This window comes from Hippocampus guttulatus, chromosome 7, assembly GCF_054856545.1.
Source record: "Hippocampus guttulatus isolate MCC_2025c chromosome 7, RoL_Hgut_1.0, whole genome shotgun sequence".
Classification (NCBI taxonomy): domain Eukaryota; kingdom Metazoa; phylum Chordata; class Actinopteri; order Syngnathiformes; family Syngnathidae; genus Hippocampus; species Hippocampus guttulatus.
In genome coordinates, this window is record NC_141267.1 from 23,725,146 (window position 1) to 23,744,280 (window position 19,135).

At 55.1% G+C, this 19,135-nt stretch overlaps 4 protein-coding genes and 1 pseudogene across 8 annotated transcripts; 3 read left to right on the forward strand and 2 right to left on the reverse strand.

The window, feature by feature from the left end:
• Positions 1-313: 313 nt before the first annotated feature.
• Positions 314-2,251, reverse strand: ndufa11 (NADH:ubiquinone oxidoreductase subunit A11). Its single transcript, XM_086115229.1, has 4 exons — positions 2,099-2,251; positions 1,155-1,247; positions 966-1,088; positions 314-490 (listed from the first exon to the last, which is right to left on the reverse strand). Exons 1-4 carry the CDS (start codon positions 2,175-2,177, stop codon positions 378-380), a joined length of 408 nt encoding a protein of 135 aa, XP_085971355.1. The 5' UTR covers positions 2,178-2,251; the 3' UTR covers positions 314-377.
• Positions 2,252-2,344: 93 nt separating this feature from the next.
• Positions 2,345-4,559, reverse strand: mrpl55 (mitochondrial ribosomal protein L55). The gene is made up of 3 exons (XM_086115230.1): positions 4,204-4,559; positions 3,225-3,402; positions 2,345-3,138 (listed from the first exon to the last, which is right to left on the reverse strand). Exons 1-3 carry the CDS (start codon positions 4,239-4,241, stop codon positions 2,986-2,988), a joined length of 369 nt encoding a protein of 122 aa, XP_085971356.1. The 5' UTR covers positions 4,242-4,559; the 3' UTR covers positions 2,345-2,985.
• A 150-nt stretch (positions 4,560-4,709) lies between these two features.
• On the forward strand, positions 4,710-7,965 carry ctns (cystinosin, lysosomal cystine transporter). Of its 5 annotated transcripts, none has more exons than XM_086115225.1 (11): positions 4,710-5,276; positions 5,374-5,450; positions 5,549-5,627; positions 5,777-5,867; positions 5,949-6,052; positions 6,125-6,262; positions 6,398-6,497; positions 6,736-6,855; positions 6,994-7,164; positions 7,260-7,377; positions 7,484-7,965. In XM_086115225.1, exons 2-11 carry the CDS (start codon positions 5,384-5,386, stop codon positions 7,624-7,626), a joined length of 1,131 nt encoding a protein of 376 aa, XP_085971351.1. In that variant the 5' UTR covers positions 4,710-5,276; positions 5,374-5,383; the 3' UTR covers positions 7,627-7,965. The 5 variants fall into 5 exon arrangements, with proteins under 5 accessions (XP_085971351.1, XP_085971353.1, XP_085971352.1 ...); XM_086115227.1 differs by having other exon boundaries at positions 5,377-5,450; XM_086115226.1 differs by having other exon boundaries at positions 4,710-5,177.
• Positions 7,966-9,537: 1,572 nt separating this feature from the next.
• LOC147203226 (sodium/glucose cotransporter 4-like) lies at positions 9,538-16,666 on the forward strand. Its single transcript, XM_086115437.1, is given in 15 exon segments — positions 9,538-9,757; positions 10,805-10,917; positions 10,993-11,064; positions 11,207-11,311; positions 11,408-11,572; positions 11,656-11,761; positions 13,830-13,910; positions 14,575-14,780; positions 14,899-15,034; positions 15,110-15,130; positions 15,133-15,207; positions 15,281-15,431; positions 15,501-15,669; positions 15,743-15,958; positions 16,045-16,666. Coding segments are annotated over 15 exon segments (1,941 nt in total). The 5' UTR covers positions 9,538-9,738; the 3' UTR covers positions 16,351-16,666.
• On the forward strand, positions 16,394-18,676 carry LOC147203227 (alpha-2-HS-glycoprotein-like; annotated as a pseudogene).
• Positions 18,677-19,135: the final 459 nt, after the last annotated feature.

The following is a 19,135-nucleotide window of genomic DNA, read 5'->3' on the forward strand; positions in this document are numbered from 1 at the left end:
TTTTGGCGACGGGGGCAGGAATGTTGCGTCTCTCTTCCGCTTGCAACGATAAGACCACCGGCGGCGGCTCCACTCGGACCCCCGAAAACGCCACGAGAGAATCTCCACTGACCTTCCGTGACGACAGACATGCTGCAGCAGCGCTCCTCGCCGTCGTCTTCTTGTTGTTCGTTTGCGCGGCGTGCGCTCGGCAATTATCAAGGAGAGTTTGACCGTACCGATGACATCACTTGTCGCGCGCGCGCATGCTCGTCAAAGCGGCGGCGGCTCGACTCGTTTGGGAACGAGCGAAGAAATGGGACTTTGTCACCACTCAACTTTATGACTTTATGATTCGCATTTAACAGAGGACACGTTGACAAAAGTTCCCGAGCCGGTTAGAGCTTCGGCGGTCCGATCAGTCTCCAGCCCTCCGTCTTGGAGACTTTGCCGAAGAAGGCCAGCAGTCCCAGACCCAAACACGCCGAGGTGCCGGTGGCCGCGCTGTGGGCTGCGCACGCACGCACGCACGCACACACACACACACGGAAAAACACGTCAATAATAATCCACAACAAGTTCAGAGCAGTGACGAGACTTTGGCTTCACGCTGCACGTTCCAACTTGTCGCGTCATACCGAGATGGCACAACAGTGTCGCCGCTCGCACCAATAAACAACAAATCGGTCACACCGATGATGTCACTGGCGATAACGAGGCCAAACGTGTCAGCCGTCACTTTGATGTCACGGCGCCGACAGTCACTTTGGCGCCGATCTCACTCGTCGAGTCGTGGGGATGTCGCCATTCGCAATGATGTCGGCGCACACCGCGGCAGTCCCCAGAAAGGACGTCTCCCGTCGTCACCGCCGCGCCGCTTGCCGTGAGAACGGTGTTGCGAGTCAGCGTTTCGGACGGCGGCGCCCGTGACAAAGCCGGCGGCCGTCGTGAAAAAAAAAGGGCGCCTGGCGCTCGGCCCTACTTACTTCTGGCGCCCAAGAAGATGCCGGAAGCGCACCCGCCCGCAAAGTAGTTGAGGGGATCGTCCGGAGCCTGGCGGGCCTGAGCGCTGAGACACGTGGCCATGCCGAAGATGGCGCCCATGGCGGCTGGGGAGACACGCAAAGCCGACGTCAGCGCGAGCGCGCCGAGGCGTCCGTCCGGCGGTCACGTACCCATGGTGGCGGTGACGTTTCCGGCCCGCTGCACAGCTTCCAGTGCCGTTTCGGGCTGGAAGGCGACGAGGTGGTAGGCCGAGCCCACCAGGCCTGAAAAGACACGCCACACGCTCTCCGTTAAGCCTTTGCGCTCAAGGGCCGCGCATGATTATTCATGATCTCACTCCTTTGATCGTGTTGATGCAAACGCTGGGAGAAAGTTGCAGCCAGTCAAAACGCAGGGCATCCGCAAAATGAGATGATCATTAACTATACAAACCAAGTCTCACCCCGCCGCCCTTTTGAAACCGGAACATGTTCATGATGTGGTATGTGTGGGAGCTTATCCGGATGCATAACTGATCATTTTAATCAAGTGCAAACACCAACGACGTATTTCAGGTTTGAAACTTCAGTCGTTGTTGATTTTTCAAACGACTTTGACTCCCTGCTTGAAGAAACGCACGATACTTTCTGTACTTTCTTCTTGGCGAGGGTCTGCAGCTCTTTGGTTCGGACCATCACCGACTGCGGCTACTTGACGGTGGACTTCCGACATTTTGGCATTTCCTTCTCCCCGGTCTTCCTCCGGACTCCGGCACCTTCATTTCCAAAGGATTTGCTTTCATCCGAAAACATTTGAAATTTGTATAAATGAATAATAAACTTTTTCACAGTAGGCTAATTTTTTGAGAAGGACCTGTATTCATTTGACACAACTATCTGCACTTTTACGTTCATACGTGCCACTTTCTATTTTTCTGTAATTAATGTTTTTTTGTTTTTAAAAATCAATCGCACACGCCGGTCAACATTCCGCTCGTCCTTAGCGACGCGCTCGGCTCATTCGGAGCTTTAGCATTAGCTACGAGAACGGGACGTGACTTGGCGGCGTTCGACTCTCAGAAACTTTCAGCATGCGGAGCGTCGAAGGCAAATTGTTGCCCGTGTCAAATATTCACCCAGAGTGGTGGCCAGCTTGGTTGTTATCCACGTTTTCTGCACGCAGTCGGTGCCCTCGGGAATGTCCCAGTAGCCCATTGCTCCCGAGACTGCGAGCAAGGACGAGCTGGCCAAATCTCGCGAGGCTTCACGCAATAACGGAAGCGAGGTGCGGTGCATTACCGCCACCCGCTGCACGAGAACGGAACTTTTGGGCAGACGGTCCCGCAGGTTGAGAGGTTCAAGCAAAACATTGGCATCTGCTATCGTGTTATTGTTGACTTTATTCTTTTTTATTTAGACTGAACTAAATAGGCGACTAAAACATCAACTTTAATCACCCCCGCCCGAAAAAAAGAGGGGGGGGGGATCAGGAAAAATGAAATTCCACAACTGAGTAATTCAGTCTTTCCAACGTTCTCAGCATCTTTAAAGATGAGAAACAAAACTGAATTCACTTCATTGTCTTTAAACTGTTCATATTATTTTTATTTTGTTGTATTTTTTCTTATTTTATTTGATGTTGTTTTTAACATTGTACTCGTGATTTTAACTGCTTGTTGGAAGGTGTCCTTGAGTTCCTAGAAAGGTGCCCGCAAATAAAATGTATTATTATTGTTATTATATTTAGCATCCAAGCTATTCGTCTTTCTATTTGTGTTCAGAGAAAATATTGCAGGGGTTTTGCTACCAATTACCAAGGTTTTGTTTCAATGAATTGAAAAAGCATGACGTCACGTCAGGAAACACAAATGCGAGCGCTGTGTTGAGATGCCCTTCAACGGACACACGCGCACGTTCACAAAATACACAAGATGTTTGGAAACAACGGTCCGCAGAAGACAATTGGTATCAGGTCTGCACACTTTTCAAACAGATTGTAATCTTGACCACGGCCGTCTTTTCTTTATTTCTTCTTGTTCCAGAATTGGCTGTACTTGTCCACCTTGAAATCGTCCTCGTAGTGGACGGCGACCTCTTTGGCGGTCTTCTTGACTTCGCGCTTCTTTTGACGACTACGACGCTGCTCCTCCGACAACGTCGACAGATCGACCGGCATCTGGCAAACAGAAGAACACGTTCAGCATGAAGACAAGCGTGTGCAAACAAGACAAGACAAGCTGATGCGCAGGCGGCGCCGCTCACCATGAGGATGCGTCTGGGTTCCGTGTATCGGATGTTGACGGTGGAGCCATCGGGCCGCACCAGCATCACCGGGAACAAGCGTTCGTATTTCTGTCGGCTGCAGCGCACCACCGAAGTCCTGTTGGAGTTGAGGCGAGCGGGGAGAGTGCGCGCGAGGGACGCCGACCTCAAAAAACACCTGAAGAAAGGTCACAATCACAACAACGCTGTCAGCCCATCAAAGGGGTGTCCATCGGATTTACAAACACCTCAAGGACAAGATTCAAGACCCTGGAGTAAAGCGGATTATACTAATTACCTGTGTGGAAAGAAGGTAAACACTTTCTTCCTTTTTGGAAGCCATTTTGTTTCCAGTAAAATTATGTGACGTGTAAAATGATGTCATTTAACCGGGTGTTTCAGCAACTGAACAGTATTATTATTATTATTATTATTATTAAAGAAAACCTTGGTCATATCTGTGTTAAAGGAAGGTAGGTCATAGTGAAATTCAAAGCAATAGAGACTAAGTCAGGGGTGTCGCGCTCATTTCGGCGCGAACCACATTGTGCTGACCGTTTCCATTGGAGGGCCATTATGACTGTTGAAAACTCAACTCAATTGCATTTATAGAGCACTTTCAAACAGCCATCGCTGCATACAAATACATGCATAACATATAAATATCGCTTATTTATTACATTTGAGAAGTTGAAATCTTGTTGCAGATTTTAGCAATCATCACAGAAGTTAACGTGTGCTTTCGCGGCCCAAATAAAATGATGGCCCGGGGGCCTCGAGTTTGACACCGTGGACGAATTAACATTAGTGGTCCGCAATAGTTGTCGCCAAGCCTCATGAGGACAAAAAAAGCTGGCTTGTGTGCTTCTGCTTCCAACTTGGTGACGAAAGAAAACAATCCTCCCTTCTTCTCGATGACTTTGAGGTGAACCTTGCTACCAATCGTGACATAACTAACATAAAATAAATGTCATCTTACCAAGAGAACAAGAGATGCGTTTTGTTGATCAATGACATGCTGGCGACGGTCTTCCGGCGTTCGGCTGCATTTGGAAGGGCGCTCGTCTAACCCGGAAGCCGGCGGACAAAAGGTCCCTGACGCACGACGGAACCTAAGAGCGCCTCTTCCATACTCATGTCCCAACTCCATCATGTACACGGCATCTGAATGTCCCTCAAACATTTTAAAAGTTCCCTCACACACCTGAATTCGAGAATTCGGAGAAGCCCAAACACCTCTCACACGCATTGCAATCCCCTTTTCCCGAAGTATATACGTGCCATCATTAAGTCTCGTATGACCAACTCCGAGACTTCTCATTCCAACTTCCTATTTTCCACGACTTTCCTTAATTATTTTCGTCATCGGTGATTTTTGAATTTTACAATGCAGTTATTGAATTCACATTGTAGCCTAGGAACCTTCTTTTCCAATATTATCCGAGCGAGAGGACCCGGAAGTCCTTGGCGACAGGATGGTTGAAATTCGACAAATGCTTCGGAAAGGTGCCTGGATGCAACCTTTAAGCCTCCTTTACGAAAGGACATTACCCCAAATTATTTACGCAGCAAACGGGGCGGCGACGTAGTCCACAAACTCCACGACGGCGAAGGAGAAGAAGAAGATACACATACAGTACATGGCGGCCATGTTGGCAGGGGCCAATTTCACATCTCAGACAATGCAAGAACACGTTCCTCCTTGCAAAAGTTATTCCGGGTTCTTTTGCAGTAATTGTACGAATCACGAGCGTATGCGGCAACCCGTGCCGGCATCATCGTTGTCGTCGAAATTCACGCAATTCACTGACGACTTTGCCCCTTCTAGCATAGCCTCGCCCTCGGCACACAGCTCTAGAAGTAGCGTCGTATCCAGGAGGTTACGTTCCGGCCGTTTTTTTTTTCAAAGCCTGTCTTGTGACCCGCAAAGCTTTGAGGAACACCTTCCTTGTGGTGAGCATCACCGTGTCTCGCTAAGAAAAGTGGTGATCTACGAATGAACGTCTACTTACGACTTTTTCGCGTTTACTGAGCCGATCGTTTTATTATAAAGTAAGTGGGAGATGGCGGTGGCGTGACTTTAGATCGTTTTAATGACTTTCCTTGCGTGCTTTGCTTGCCTTGTTGTTATTTGTGCTTATGTGCGTAGTAGTACAGCGATGTGGCTCCCGCAGCAGCTGTCGCTGCTGCCGCTGCTGCCGCTGTGGCTGCTGACCGACATCTCAGGTGACTTCGACAGCATTTCAGGCGAACGGCTTTTCCCGTAGCAAAAGGTGCAGAAAAACTCGTGCGTGACATGCCGGCATCTCGTCTTTGTAAGGCAGAGTCGCAAGTGTTGCTGTCTGTTCCGGAGGAGGTGACGCTCCAAGAATGGACCAGTGGCAACCTGACCGTGGCCTCCAGGTGAGCACCTGACCTCCACGAGTGGACAGACGCTTCGATCATACCTCATGGCAATCTGCAAAGCTCGCCATCCTTCACATCCGAGCACGAGCGGCCGCACGTCCCGCCCTCGGGTGGCTCGGGAGTGATTGCTCTGCGCCGCTTTCCAGCCTGGCGCTACCGCGGCCGCTGGTGATGCGCCTGAACGTCACCTACAGCTCCAAGATCAACTCGTCAGAGATCATCGGCTTGCCGCGGCAGGTAAGGCCTACCCGCATGCCCCCCCCCACCCCCCCAAAAAAAAAACACCACCCACAATCGCACGGCACCACTGCTCTTTAGGTGACGCTGCCCATCGCGGCCACGTCGGTCACCTTCACGGTGACGGCCCGAACGAGCGGACAGGTGACGGCGTACCTGATGTGCGACGCCGCAGACGGCTGCGGGTGAGCGGCCGGTGTCGGCGGAGGAGGAGGCGGCGGCGGCAATTTCTGACGTCCGCTCCCATATCTCGGCAGCTCAGACCCCCGTCTGCGCTTCATGGTGGTCCGCAGCAACGCGGTGGCGCTGCTGAGCGAGGTCGTCGGCTGGCTCTACTTCCTGGCATGGTCCGTGTCCTTCTACCCGCAAGTCTGGGAGAACTGGAGGCGCAAAAGGTGCCTCCACTTGGAAGTCGCGTGATTCGGCGTGCGACCTGAGACTCGGCGTGACTCCTGTCATGCCACGTGACGCGACGCACCGTGCGACGCGCCGTGCGACGCGGTGTAAACTTCAAAGCGATGTCATTCCAGCGTGGTGGGCCTGCACTTTGACTTCCTGGCACTCAACCTGACCGGCTTCTTCGCCTACAGCGTCTTCAACATCGGCCTCTTCTGGGTGACGCCCATCAAGGTGACCGCTTTGCCCGCCTCATTTCTACTCTTTGGCTTTTGACTCAGACTTGATTTGGATTTGGATTGTTTTTGTGCTTTCTACCGTCTTTGTTCTTGTTCTCGTCTTGATTGTCGGATAGCTGACGTGTGCTCCACGTACAGCGGCGGTTGTTTTCAAGTGCTCGATAAATACAGTCGAGGGGCGTTGAGCCTGTGGCGCGACACGCGACTCCTCACGCCGTTTCCTGCCCCCCCAGGAGGAGTTCTTGCAGAGGAACCCCAACGGCATCAACCCCGTCAAGCCCAACGACGTCTTCTTCAGCCTGCACGCCTTCCTGCTGTGCCTGATCTACATCGGCCAGGCCGCCGTCTACGAGGTTTGACGACGGCCGCCCGGGCCCAAAAAGTCATGGGCGCTTTGTTTGCGGGGGGCAAATGCAGGCGGGACGGCGGCTCGGTCTCGAGGCGCGAGGGCGCCGCGGGGGCGCCGCGTGAGCGCGTGTTTTGCCTTGCAGAGCGGGGGCCAGAGGGTGTCGTGGACGGCCCGCCTGCTGCTGCTGATGGGCTGGTCCTTTGCCGGCGTCACCTTGTTCCTGGCCGCCTTCGGGCGCCTCAGCTGGTTGGACTACCTCTACTTCTTCTCCTACATCAAGCTGGCCGTCACGCTGGTCAAGTACCTGCCCCAGGTCGGTCCTCCCTCCCTCGCAGAACGCTCGGACGAGCGGGTCGGCGCCCGCCGGTGGCCCGTTTTGGCCGCTCAGCCGACTTCCCGTCCCATCAGGCCTTCTTGAACTACCGGCGAAAGAGCACGGAGGGCTGGAGCATCGGCACCGTGCTGCTCGACTTCAGCGGCGGCCTGCTCAGCATCTCGCAGATGATCTTGGATTCCTACAACAACGGTAGGGCGCCTTCGCCGCGGGCGTCGGCGACGACCGGACGCGTGCTTCGGGCGGCGTCGTCCGCGTCCCTCCCGATCCCCGCTGAGCGCGCGTCTCTCGTGCGCAGACGAGTGGCACCTGATCTTCGGGGACCCCACCAAGTTCGGCCTGGGTCTCTTCTCGATGGTCTTCGACGTGCTCTTCCTCTTTCAACATTACTGCTTGTATCGCTCGGCCTACCGGCTGATCCGCTGTGGCGAGGTCGAGTGAAGCGCCGCCGCCGCCGCCGCCTCCTCCTCGCACTTCAGGCGCCACAAGGCGTCGGGGAAAGACGGACGATTACGCCTTCCGGACGCGGTCGGGCCGGGCGGCGGCCTCTGCAGCCGTGGACGCTTGTAGAAAGGAAATAAAATCATGAATGAAGATGGCGATCGATGATTGTTTTTCACAAATCTTTACGCCTCTCATTGTTGAGGATTGATATTGAATTATTTTTTCTTAATGTATAACATTTCTCTGAAGAAAGAAAATAGCTGTACGAGTGTGTACCTGTATGTCATTTTTTTTTTTCCGCTGAAGAAAATAATAAATATTTTCCAGAAAAATAAATTCCCAGGAGATGGTGTCTTCCTTGATGTTTATTTGACTTTATTTCCTTATTGATCAAGCAGCCCAAGTTGTACATTTCACCTTAGGACCTAATGGCTTTTTTTTTTTTAGGTCGAGGAAAAAAAAAACAGCGGCATACGTAACGGCCCGCGACTCTTGGAGACAAACCTTCCAACTCAACAGGAAGCTGGCTACCTTTTAGCGCGGCGCGCCGATGCGGATGTGGAACTGGGAGTCGCGGCTCGGAATTGAAGTGGATTTACGTGGGACAGGAGATGTGAGCCAATCTCTTTTTCGTCAATGGACGCTACAGCTTCGCGTTTGCTTTCAAAACTTAGCTCGTAGCAGACGCGTGCACATTTTCAGCACGACGTCTCCGATCCACTGGTGAAAGGACACTTTGATCCTCTCCTCTTTCACCTAGAACCGCTTCAGACAACAAAGTGTATGCGGAAAAGTGGTGAAGATTGCACGACTGTCTGTGTCCTATGTGTTGTGTTATTTTTATTATTTTGACTTCAAAATGGCGCCGCGTGAGTGGCTGCCTTTCCAGCAGCTCCTATATTTTGTTGTTCTACTTCTTCCTTTCATAACTTTGCTGCTGTGAATCGGGAATTTCTCCATTGCGAGACCAATAAAGGTTTTTCTTTTTCCTCATCGTCTGCCTTTATTGGCATCCACCTTTTAAACCAGCTCTTCTTCCGGATTTGAAAGCCCCCTCAATAATAATAATAATAATAAAAATACATTTTATTTTTTAAGCGCCTTTCAAGACACCCAAGGACACTTTACAATAACAAAAAACACAAAACAATACGGGTTGAGCAGCGCAGCCAAAACGCGCCAGCGTTCACTCAACCCGAAGGTCAGAAAGAAACCACAGGGGAGGGAGAGAGGGAGGTGGTTTTTGAGGGACGACATACAGCAAAACCCTCCAACCTTTGCACCGACATCCATGGGGTACAAACATGGGGCAGAAAACGTCACCGGGTGACCGCTGACCACATAAGAGCGTGCAATGCCGGAACCGGGACGGACGGCGAGCGCAGGACGTGCGCCGCCGACGTCGGAACGGACGGCGGCCTCGGCGGGAAACGAGCACCCCGTCGGTAAGAGAACACGAGGGACCCGGATGACAAGAGCGGGGCGGGAACAAAAGCAAATCGTTATCTCAACAAAAACAGAATCGCGACGGTCATCAGTAAGACCGTTGCGGTCGCCGTGACCTCCGACATCATGGCGAGTGACGTCGTGGCCGCTGACACGAGCGACGCCTTCATTCAAACTTTCACGGGACGAGGGCCATCGTCATCGGCATCACCGGGGCCGGGTGACATCATCACTGTGCCCAATGACGTCATCGATTTGACCGGCGATGTCATCAATGGGACCGGTGACATCGGCGTTCTGACGGTCGATGGGAACTCCGCGGACGCATTCTGCCGTCTCCGGACGAGCGGCGTAGGGAATCCTGAGCGTTTGCTGACCGACGTGTTCTCGCATGTGCGGCAGCCTGCGGCGCCGAGTTAAAAAAAAAAAAAGAAAGGATTTGTGATTTGGGTGCGCTCAGAAAGGCCCGCGCATGCCAAAGTCAGTCCGTTTTCTGTGGCGAAGCGAACCTCCGTCGCATTTGTTGCCGAACGAGTTTTGATTCGCAAGCATGCGCAGCAGCGGCAAGCGAGAAGTCATCTCGGCAAGCAAGGTCCAACCCTCGCTTGACTCAATCGTTTCTTTCTATGCCACGAGAACCAGAAGAAGAACAAGAAGCGGAGCATGGCTGCCGTCCTACGAGGTCAGTGGACAATCGCCGACTCTGGAACCTTTCCGCCACTAGCGCGCGAGGCGAGCAATTCCAGATGTTCTCGGTTCCGTTTATTTATTTATTTTTTTTCATGTGGCGTATTTGCACAACAATATTTTGGTCCTGAGAAACGCGATGGAGCGGGTAGCCTTTTGTTTTTCAGGTTCTCCTCTTGCGCTCCGCAAAAGGGATTCCTTTCCACGTGCGAGCGGGCGTCGGTCTGAGCTCTCCGATCGATTTTTTTGGTCCCGTTTCGCACCTCTCAAGAAGACAGGAGATACAATCAGTCAACTGCCGGTTCTCCGCATTTTCGAGAGCTTTGGCCACGGGCCGCGACGGCAGTAAAGAGGTTGCGGGCCTCTGCGCGTGCCCCGGTCTGAAGTGACACGTCGGCTCGGTGACGAGGTCGGTCCGGTGCCGAAGCGCTCCGTACCCGCTTTAGACTCGGATGCAAATTGGTGCGATGCAAAGAGGCGGGCGAATCGGAGGCTCTTTATCATCCGCTTTGACTGTAGCTGCCGATCACGTCAACGCGACGGTGCCGCGAATGCGTCTGCGCTCTCGAAACGGTCGGACTTTTGGGTTCAAAAGTCGAACCCGAGCGGCGCGTCGGTCCCAAATTGCTTGAGTCCCGACCCGGCTATTTGCGTCGATAGATGTCACTTTTCTTTGGCCGCAAAGCATCGGCTTGGACGTCGTCTCCCCGCCGCCCTCTCTGAAACACGCCTTCTTTTCTCCACGGTGCCGTTTGCCGAATCCTAAGCGTCCGACGGTAACGTTTGAAGCGCTTTTCCTGTAAGAGTTGAACAGATCGGGGCGATATTCGAACCCAACGGTTTCCATCATCGTGCGCCCGTGCCGCCGTCCTTTGCGAGCGCTCCTTGGGGGAACGCTCGGCCGCGTGCGGACGACCGAGGCCGAACGTTTGCGGGGGGTGGGGGGGGGGGGGCCGTCGTCGGCGAGCGTCACACTCCGACGACCCAGTCGGCTCGAAAGGTCGGCGGGGAGCCTTTGATGGTTTCGCCTCGGCTATCGCAGACAACATCTCGGCCGTGGCCGAGGCGACGCCCGACGGGACGGTCGCCATGGAAACCGCCGACATCGCAGTGATGGCGGCGTACCTGCTCCTGGTGATGGCCGTCGGAATCTGGGTCGGTGCCGGCACCTCGGGACGAGTCGCGGTCCACTCTGCCCCGATGGGCTCGTGACGTCCGTCTCGTCCTCAGGCGTCCGCGAGGGCCAATGGCAGCACGGTGGGCGGCTACTTCCTGGCCGGCCGATCCATGACCTGGTGGCCCGTGAGTCCCGCATCTTCACTCATCCGGCCCGTCGGCCACTCATCGATGTGTTCATTGAGTTCATCGATTCACACATTCATGTGTCAGCCATCCATCCGACCCTGAATTCATGACTGAGTTCAGTCGTTCATTCCTCCTTCAGATCGGAGCATCTTTGATGTCCAGTAACGTTGGAAGCGGCTCCTTCATCGGGTTAGCGGGCGCGGGAGCCTTGGGCGGCATCGCTGTGAGCGGCTTCGAGTTGAATGTAAATAAATAAATAAATACAAGCAACATCTTGACCCTTGGACCATCTTCTCCTCCGAACAGGCCTTACTCCTCCTCCCTGTGTGTGTACGCGTAGGCGGCGTGGGTCCTGGTGGCTCTGGGCTGGATCTTCATCCCGGTGTACGTCGCGGCCGGGGTGGTGACCATGCCGGAATACCTGGCCAAGCGCTTCGGGGGACGCAGGATCCAGATGTACCTGTCCGTCCTGTCCCTGCTCCTCTACATCTTCACCAAACTATCTGTACGACCCGCGCGCGCACACGCACACGCACACACGTGTGCACATTTTAATCAACGCACTGTGACCGTGTGTCACACTCACAGGCAGACCTGTTCTCCGGAGCTTTGTTCATGAAAATTTCCTTTGGCTGGAATCTCTACATGTCGACCGCGATGCTGCTACTGATCACGTGTGTGTACACCGTGGCAGGTACACGCATGTAACGCGCGCATCCATGCACTCACAAACATTCACGTAGCGCACGTACGTAACGCAAGTTGTTTCAGCGTTACGTTCTCAGTTTTTCCGATGTCGTCTTTGACCCGCGGGGATTCCCCTGGGGTCAATCTTGGGGCCCCTCCCGTTCAATCTGTACCATTTAGGCCGGCTGACGCGCACTAACGTAGCGGCCGACCGCAACTCGAGTCCGGGTGAATTCTTCCGAAGCTGAACAGAGCAGTCTCGGGTCCTCGTTGGCAAGTCAGATCCCCCAATGTGTTTTGCATCTTTTAAGATCAAAAGGCGTGTCCTTTGGAACATGGGAAATGACAAACCCAATCCCAATGAATTTCAGTTGACTTTCCCGAACCGACGTCATCACGCCACAGCGCGGCATCGCCAGTGGTCCGTCCCGGGTCTTCTTTTCTTCCGGCGCCGGTCTGGTCACGGGCCGTCACCGTGGCCGTCGTCCTTCGCCATCTCCGGCGATCTTGGCCGCGCCTCCTCCTCTACGGACGCCCAACATCGGGACACCGGGTGCGGCCCTGGCCACCGTCTTGGACACTTTGCCCTTCCTCCTGGCGGAGACTCTTCTGTCACATGGCGCGGCCCGCTCTTTCCTCCACCCGTTCCGACCCGCTTGGATCGCTTTGTTTCCTCCTCCGTCTTTCAAACTGTCCACCGCCCTATCTGACTTCAACCGGTCTTTATCGCCGGTCTTTCTAGCGCACCTTTGGAAGTGCTCCTCCGCCCGCGGCTCAGAATGTCATCTGCGGACCTCGGGGTCCATCCAAGTCTCACCGAAGGGACTTCTCGGCTGCTCTTGACTTCCTTACGCCGTAGGAGTGCATCTCCTCCTTCTGAAGTTCCAAATAGCGCACCGGAGGCGCTCTTCCTTGGCACGAAACCGTGCCGCCGCTGACACACTTGTGGCCTGAGTGGAGCCACCGCGAGCGACGCTGACCCCTAATCCATAACTCCACGGTGGGCCTCCATTCTTTGGATGAATCCTTCAAACACGGGTTTAGAGCAGAGGATATGTCAGCATTTAGACGGTCGCAACTGTAACGGAGCGCTTCGCAAGCAAGCGCCTCGTAAACGACGGCTCGCCGCTTATTTGCAGAGGAACCCTTAAACCGAGGGCAACTTTGCCAAAAACGCCAATGGGAAGGTGCACCCACAGTCAATTTGGAGCTGTTCATGAACCATTTGGAGTATCGGCACAGTTTTGGTCTCTTTATGAAATATTCCAAATGTGATCATTCTGAATATTCCTCCCATACAGTAAGAATCTGTGTAAGTGCTCCTGCCACTGAACGACGGATGTTCGAAAACAGAAAGAAAAGGCGAATCTTAGGTTCGTCTGATTTCTTGTCAGAAAATCCGCCTGGAAAATGGATTTCCAATGTGGATTAGGACTTGAAAACACGACAGGATCAAAGCTTGAGGTCTCCCCAAGTTGCGGTTCAAATTCGCCAATGTGACATGTTGGGAAACTCAGCTTCTAAAAGATGTAGAACATGTTCACACGTGTACTGAGCTGACGACGTGCATCAGAGATTTGTTTTGAGGGCCCTTCGGCGGGCCCTCCTAACTTTAAGGGTTTAATCATCGACGTGTTCGAACTTGACGACTTGGACCCGTCCTTTCTCAATCCATTTATCTGCGCTCGGGACCCGCCTACACTTTGCAGCGGTTGCCGACTTTGGACCGGCTGCGCCCGGTGAACTCGGCGGCTCGCTCGTTGCTCCAAATGCCGCTGCTGTTGAGCAACCTCCGACCGGTTCCCAAAGCGACCCGGGTACCCGCAGAGCCAGTTGTCGGCTGTTGACTGGGAAGTGTTCGTAGCCCGAAGGCACGCCCGACACCGCTTGGAGCTCGTTCCCGAGTTGGCTTGCTGGTCGGTTGGGACAGAAGAACCCGCGTTAGAGGGGGCCGAGAGGTGGCAGCCGGGCAACTTTCCCAAGCATTTTCACAATTGCAACTATCCTCGCTCCAATGCTGGTTGTCATGCGACATGTCGACACGATGCGCTAACGGGCTAATTGTGTGCACGCAGGAGGTTTGACAGCTGTCATCTACACTGACGCATTCCAGACCGTCATTATGGTGGGAGGAGCCCTCACGCTCATGTTTATTGGTATGATGCGCAAGCACACACGCGCACACACGGACAATTCAGACTCTGAATACTTTATGAGCCCCCAGGAGGGCAATTCAGGTTTACAGTCAACCTGTCTGCAGAACAACACCAACATCAACAACCGAGGGAAATACACACCTACTGCGTGTGTGTGTGGATAGATCTCCACATCCATATTCCTCACCCATCCATTTTCTACTCGGCTTCACGTCACGGGCGCTGGAGGCTATCCCGGCCGTCTTGGGGCAGTCGGCGGCGCGCACCCTTCGAGGGCTCCGTTGGCCTGCCGAGCAATGTTTTTATTTGGAATGCGGGAGGGGAAAGCGGAGTGGGCGGAGAAGGGAAAGGGGAAGGTCAAAGGGCAGCCCCCACCCCCTGCTCCCCAGGACAGATACGTCCAGTCTGTTATTCAACGGGCCGACAACATTTTCGGCAATCCTTCGCATGTGCTACCCTCCCGATTCGAGCTCCCAAACTCGGGAAGGAGGTATCGGACTCGTCTCCGCAAATGAAAGCGATATCAAAACTCATTCATAGCGCAGGCTGTCAGCTTCACGAACAAACAATTAGAGGGAGGGAGGCAGACGGACGAGCGGGAGGACGTGAGGGCTGTGCGGGGTGTGCATGGATTGTCCCAATGAAGCGCGTTTCTCTTTGGCAGCGTTCTCCAAGGTGGGCTGGTACGAGGGTCTGACGCAGCTTTACATGTCCTCCGTTCCCACGGCGACGGTGGCCAACACCACCTGTCACCTCCCTCGCTCCGACGCCTTCCGCATGTTGCGAGACCCCGCGTCCTCGGACCTGCCCTGGCCGGGGCTCATCTTCGGACTCACCGTCCTCTCCACCTGGGTGTGGTGCACCGACCAGGTCGGAAGAAACAGATGCGAACTGATGCTCAACCATCCTAATCGAAACCAAACAAGATTTCTCCTTTGCTTTCGTCCTCCGGTCTGGTCGAGTCTGATCTGTCGGTGCGTGCGTGCAGGTGATAGTTCAGAGGTCACTGGCTGCACGTTCGCTGAGTCACGCCAAAGGAGGAAGCGTCTTAGGAGGTTACCTCAAAATCTTACCCATGTTCTTCATCGTCATGCCGGGCATGATCAGCAGAGCGCTCTTCCCCGGTTGGACCGCACACACACACACACATGCACGGCCGCGTGCGCTTGTGGTGACTCTGCGCCTTTGCGTGTGTGAAGATGAGGTGGGTTGCGTGGATCCGGGCGTGTGTGCGGAACTGCGGTGGGCTGCTCCAACATCGCGTACCCCAAACTGGTGGTGGAACTCATGCCGGTCGGTGAGTAGGAGCCCCGCCCCCCCTCCACACGCACACGTATGCGTTTCTACATGCCCGAGGCGTGCGCCCGTAGGCGTCCGTGGCCTGATGCTGGCCGTGATGTTCGCCAGCCTGCTGTCGTCGCTCACGTCCATTTTCAACAGCAGCTCCACCCTCTTCACGTTGGACCTTTACCGGCGAGCCCGACCCGCCGCCTCCGAGATGGAGCTCATGATCGTGGGCAGGTGCCGCTCGCCGCGCCCGCGCGCGCGTCTGCCTTTGCCCGCGCTTCATTGCGCAAACCGCCCCCGCAGGGTCTTCGTCCTGAGTCTGGTGGTCATCAGCATCCTGTGGATCCCCGTCATCCAATCGGCAAACAGCGGCAAGCTGTTTGACTACGTCCAGTCGGTGGTCAGCTTTCTGGCTCCGCCGATCACCGCCGTCTTCGTCCTGGCCATCTTCTGGCCGCGCACCAACGAGCAGGTCCGTCGGCGCTCCTTCCCCTCCGACGCGCGCCGTCGGCCCGCTGCGTTATTCTTCTCCGTTTGCGGGCCAGGGCGCGTTCTGGGGCCTGATGGCGGGCCTGGCGGTGGGCTCGGTCCGGATGGTTCTGGAGTTCTCCTACGAGGTTCCGGCGTGCGGCCAGCCGGACCTCCGCCCCTCCGTGCTGACTCGGGTGCACTACCTCTACTTCGCCATCCTCCTGATGGCCTTCAGCTGCTCGGTGATGGTCGCGGTCAGCTTGGCCACGCCGCCCATACCGGCCAAGCACGTGAGACGCGGAGACGCTCGTCTTTGAATCAAGTCATTTGGCAAGCGAGAAATGTGAGACAACGTTGTCGCCCGTGTGTGCGTCAGCTGCACCGGCTGACCTGGTGGACGAGACACAGCAAGTCGCCGCGCGTGGATCTGACCGCCGAGCCGGGGGCGCGCGAAGCCTCCGACCCGGACCCCTGCGACCCTCCGGAGCGCCCGCCGGTCCCCTTGTGGCGCCGGACGCTGCTTCGTCTGTGCGGGCTGAGCGGCGCCTCTTCGGCCGTTCCCCTCGCCTGCGACGCTAAGCTCAACTCTCTGAAGGAGGCGCCGCTGTGGAGGAACGTTTGCAACGCGAACGCCTTGCTGCTGCTCGCCATCAACGTCTTCCTCTGGGGCTACTACGCGTGAAGGACTCGCACCATCCAGCTTACAAGTGTCTACAGCGCCACCTATGTCTTCCTGTACGCAGGGCTGGACTGGGACAAAACAATGGGCCCCGGCATATTTTTGGACTTTGGCCGGCCCCTCGAAATTCGTGGAACGCAAGTGCTGAGCGAATCATGTTTGTTTTACGCATTGTACTCCTATCCTCACCTGTGCGGGATTTTGTAGCTTCGGTTTTTTCTCCAAGCAGGAAATGGGGGGAAGGGTGTATCTCGTCCGGTCAAGAACCAGGCCTTGTACTGATGTCTGCAATGGTTTTGTTGCTCGCTCTCTTCCGGAGCCCCAGACATGACATTAAAAAGGAAAGAAAAAGACTTTGTGCACACGCTGATTTTTGTCCGGGCGCGCTGCACAGCCCGCGCCTGATCGCAAGCGCGGCTGCCGCTAATTGAGGTCCCGGACGGCGGCCGTTCGCCCTCCGACGGGATTGGGCGTCGCGGTGGGCGAGTCCGCCGAAAAGTGTGCGCGCCCGCCCGCCCGCCTGTGCTTTGGGGCTCGCCCGCCGCGACGCGCGCCCATTGTTGCCGGCGTTCTCGATGGCCGCTCACCCGTTTGCCGTCGCGCCGCGGGGGCGCCGGTCGCCAAAGCCGTCCGGCACATCGACGAGCGACACGAGCACGGATTCAAGTTCAAGCTGCGCCGAGTCCTCGACAGCAAATATCAGCGGGTCAGCTCGGCGCACGTCGACGTCGGCTTCCGAGCGCGCTCCTCGCCGAGTCGTTCCGAACTCTGCGGCTCCGCTCGCCCTCGCGGGTGTTCGGCGGTTGCCGCGTCGCTCAAGCTGGCGCAGACCAAATGTCACGTCGCCGACCCCAAACCTCACCAGGAGCGTGTCCCCTTTCGACTGGATGAACGTGTAAAAATTCCGCCCCGGTTTTTGAAACGGATTTTCTTTTTAGAATGACGGCTCGCGGTTTTTAGGGCGCGGTGGCCACCTGCGGCGTCAGCCTCGATGTCTCGTCCGGCGTGGCCACGGTCGGCGAGCGCCGTCGCGCCACTCGGCCAGGCGGGCGCGCACGTAGACATCAAATTCCCAACCGGTCTAGCATCTAAAATGCTTCGGGGAGGAGGCCGCCCTTGCAAACGCTATCCGCATTCGGAAGCCTTCCCCGCCCGCTCCCCAAAAGGTCAAGTTTGCTAACCCTTGTCCAAGTTGCGTTGGGGCCTGCCCGCGTAACCCGCCGGCTGTTTTCAGAACACACCAACGCGGAGATGGCGTGGATTTGTCCCGACTGCCCCATGTTGTCGCCGTTGGATGACCCGATGGGCGTGAAGGCGGCGCACCGAGCGGTGCTCAAGTTCAACCGCGAGAGCAAACACCCCAATTACTTCACCTTGATGGAAGTTTCTCACATCACTGGCGGGGTGACGACGGCTTTCCCTTCTTTGCTTTTTTTCTTTTTGACATAAACGCCAGCTTTTTCCCGCTTTTGCGTGGCGGTACATCATGACCATCGGCACGCTGACCTGGCTCAAGTTGGCCCCGGTGGAGGCCGACTGTCCGAGACGGGCCGAGAATACTTTTGCGCCCTGCGCACCTCGCTGCTCTGATCAAGCGGTGAGTTGGCCCGCGTGTTCGTGCGCGGTGCCGTTTTTTTTTTAACCCACTTGAGCTGGTTCACCCTGAAATGGTGACTGACTTACGTTGTATTGAAGAGTCCCGTCTTTTGCCGAGCCACTTACTACAACTGGCAAGACCAAATTGGAGAACTTGGATGTGAATTTTATCCGCCACGGGTAAGTCTGCAACAAAAGCACATATTGCACTTGCACGCGCAGTGCTGGGCATTCGTTTTTTATTTTGGTTCCACAGAATTCAGCGTCTCGCTCGCCGGGCATGCCGAAACCCACGTGCAAGCCGTTTCATTCCATGAAAGTCCGGAAGGCTTTGCTTGCAAGGCACAGCTGGGCATCCGCCAGCCCGTCCGTCATCCGCCATATTTGTCCCTTTGTCATTGCGCTTGGCCGCTCATGACCCAATAATAAAAAAAGGAAGCGTTCAAGTCTCCGGTCCTTTTCATCAGTGCTCTGTTTTTGGAGTCCGCTGCTTCTGGCAAAAAACACAAAACCTAATGGTCGAGGACAAAGGTTTTCTGGTTGTGACCTTTCATCCTCCCACACCTCTGGTGTCATCGCACGACTCTTGATGCGTTTGACTGGCCGAGCATCAGAATCAAAGCATCTTGCAAAGGTCCCTTTTTGGTCATCCCGTAAGCACCTCAAAGCCTTCGCTCCAACTCGCAAGAGCTGGCTGGTCCGTTTGTTGGGGACAGTCCTCCATTCGGAGTGAACGTTTCATCAGTAGATGACTGAAAGACAAGCGGGGCTCTAATTTCCCCAAGCAGACGAGCCTACAAAAAAGTGATGTGTCGAGGCGTGTACAGAGTGAGAAGTGGGAGCAAGTCTTGGAACTGTGCTCTGAGAAAAATGCTCCAATGACATCGCGGCTGACTGCGGAAAGTGGCCGAACTGCGTTCGTGAGAAGTTCAGTTCCTGATTTCAGCGGCAACGAAGTGCCATGGTGCCATGCTCCTCTGCTGCTCCTTTTCCACCCCCCCCCCCCTTCTCTGGTGGAGAGCCCAATATTTACCGGCGTGCCGATGACCCCCAGCAATGGTGGGCTGAGAAACAAAACATTTACCCAAAGGTTTCGACTTGCACTCCCCCCCCCCCCAGACAGACCAAGCCCAAAAACAGTGGAATCCCCCCCCCCCCCCCCCAATTTTGAATAGAAATGAAGAGAACTCTT

Coding starts and splice junctions, on each gene's coding strand:
- ctns (XM_086115224.1), top strand. CDS start 5,318: ATGACTTTCCTTGCGTGCTTTGCTTGCCTTGTTGTTATTTGTGCTTAT. Junction 5,868..5,948: donor TCATCGGCTTGCCGCGGCAG/GTAAGGCCTACC, acceptor ACTGCTCTTTAG/GTGACGCTGCCCATCGCGGC. Junction 7,378..7,483: donor CTTGGATTCCTACAACAACG/GTAGGGCGCCTT, acceptor TCTCGTGCGCAG/ACGAGTGGCACCTGATCTTC.
- mrpl55 (XM_086115230.1), bottom strand. CDS start 4,241: ATGTCATTGATCAACAAAACGCATCTCTTGTTCTCTTG. Junction 3,403..4,203: donor ACGCATCTCTTGTTCTCTTG/GTAAGATGACAT, acceptor ACCTTTCTTCAG/GTGTTTTTTGAGGTCGGCGT. Junction 3,139..3,224: donor AACCCAGACGCATCCTCATG/GTGAGCGGCGCC, acceptor TCTGTTTGCCAG/ATGCCGGTCGATCTGTCGAC.
- ndufa11 (XM_086115229.1), bottom strand. CDS start 2,177: ATGGGCTACTGGGACATTCCCGAGGGCACCGACTGCGTGCAGAAAACG. Junction 1,248..2,098: donor CAAGCTGGCCACCACTCTGG/GTGAATATTTGA, acceptor GTGTCTTTTCAG/GCCTGGTGGGCTCGGCCTAC. Junction 491..965: donor CATCTTCTTGGGCGCCAGAA/GTAAGTAGGGCC, acceptor GTGCGTGCGCAG/CCCACAGCGCGGCCACCGGC.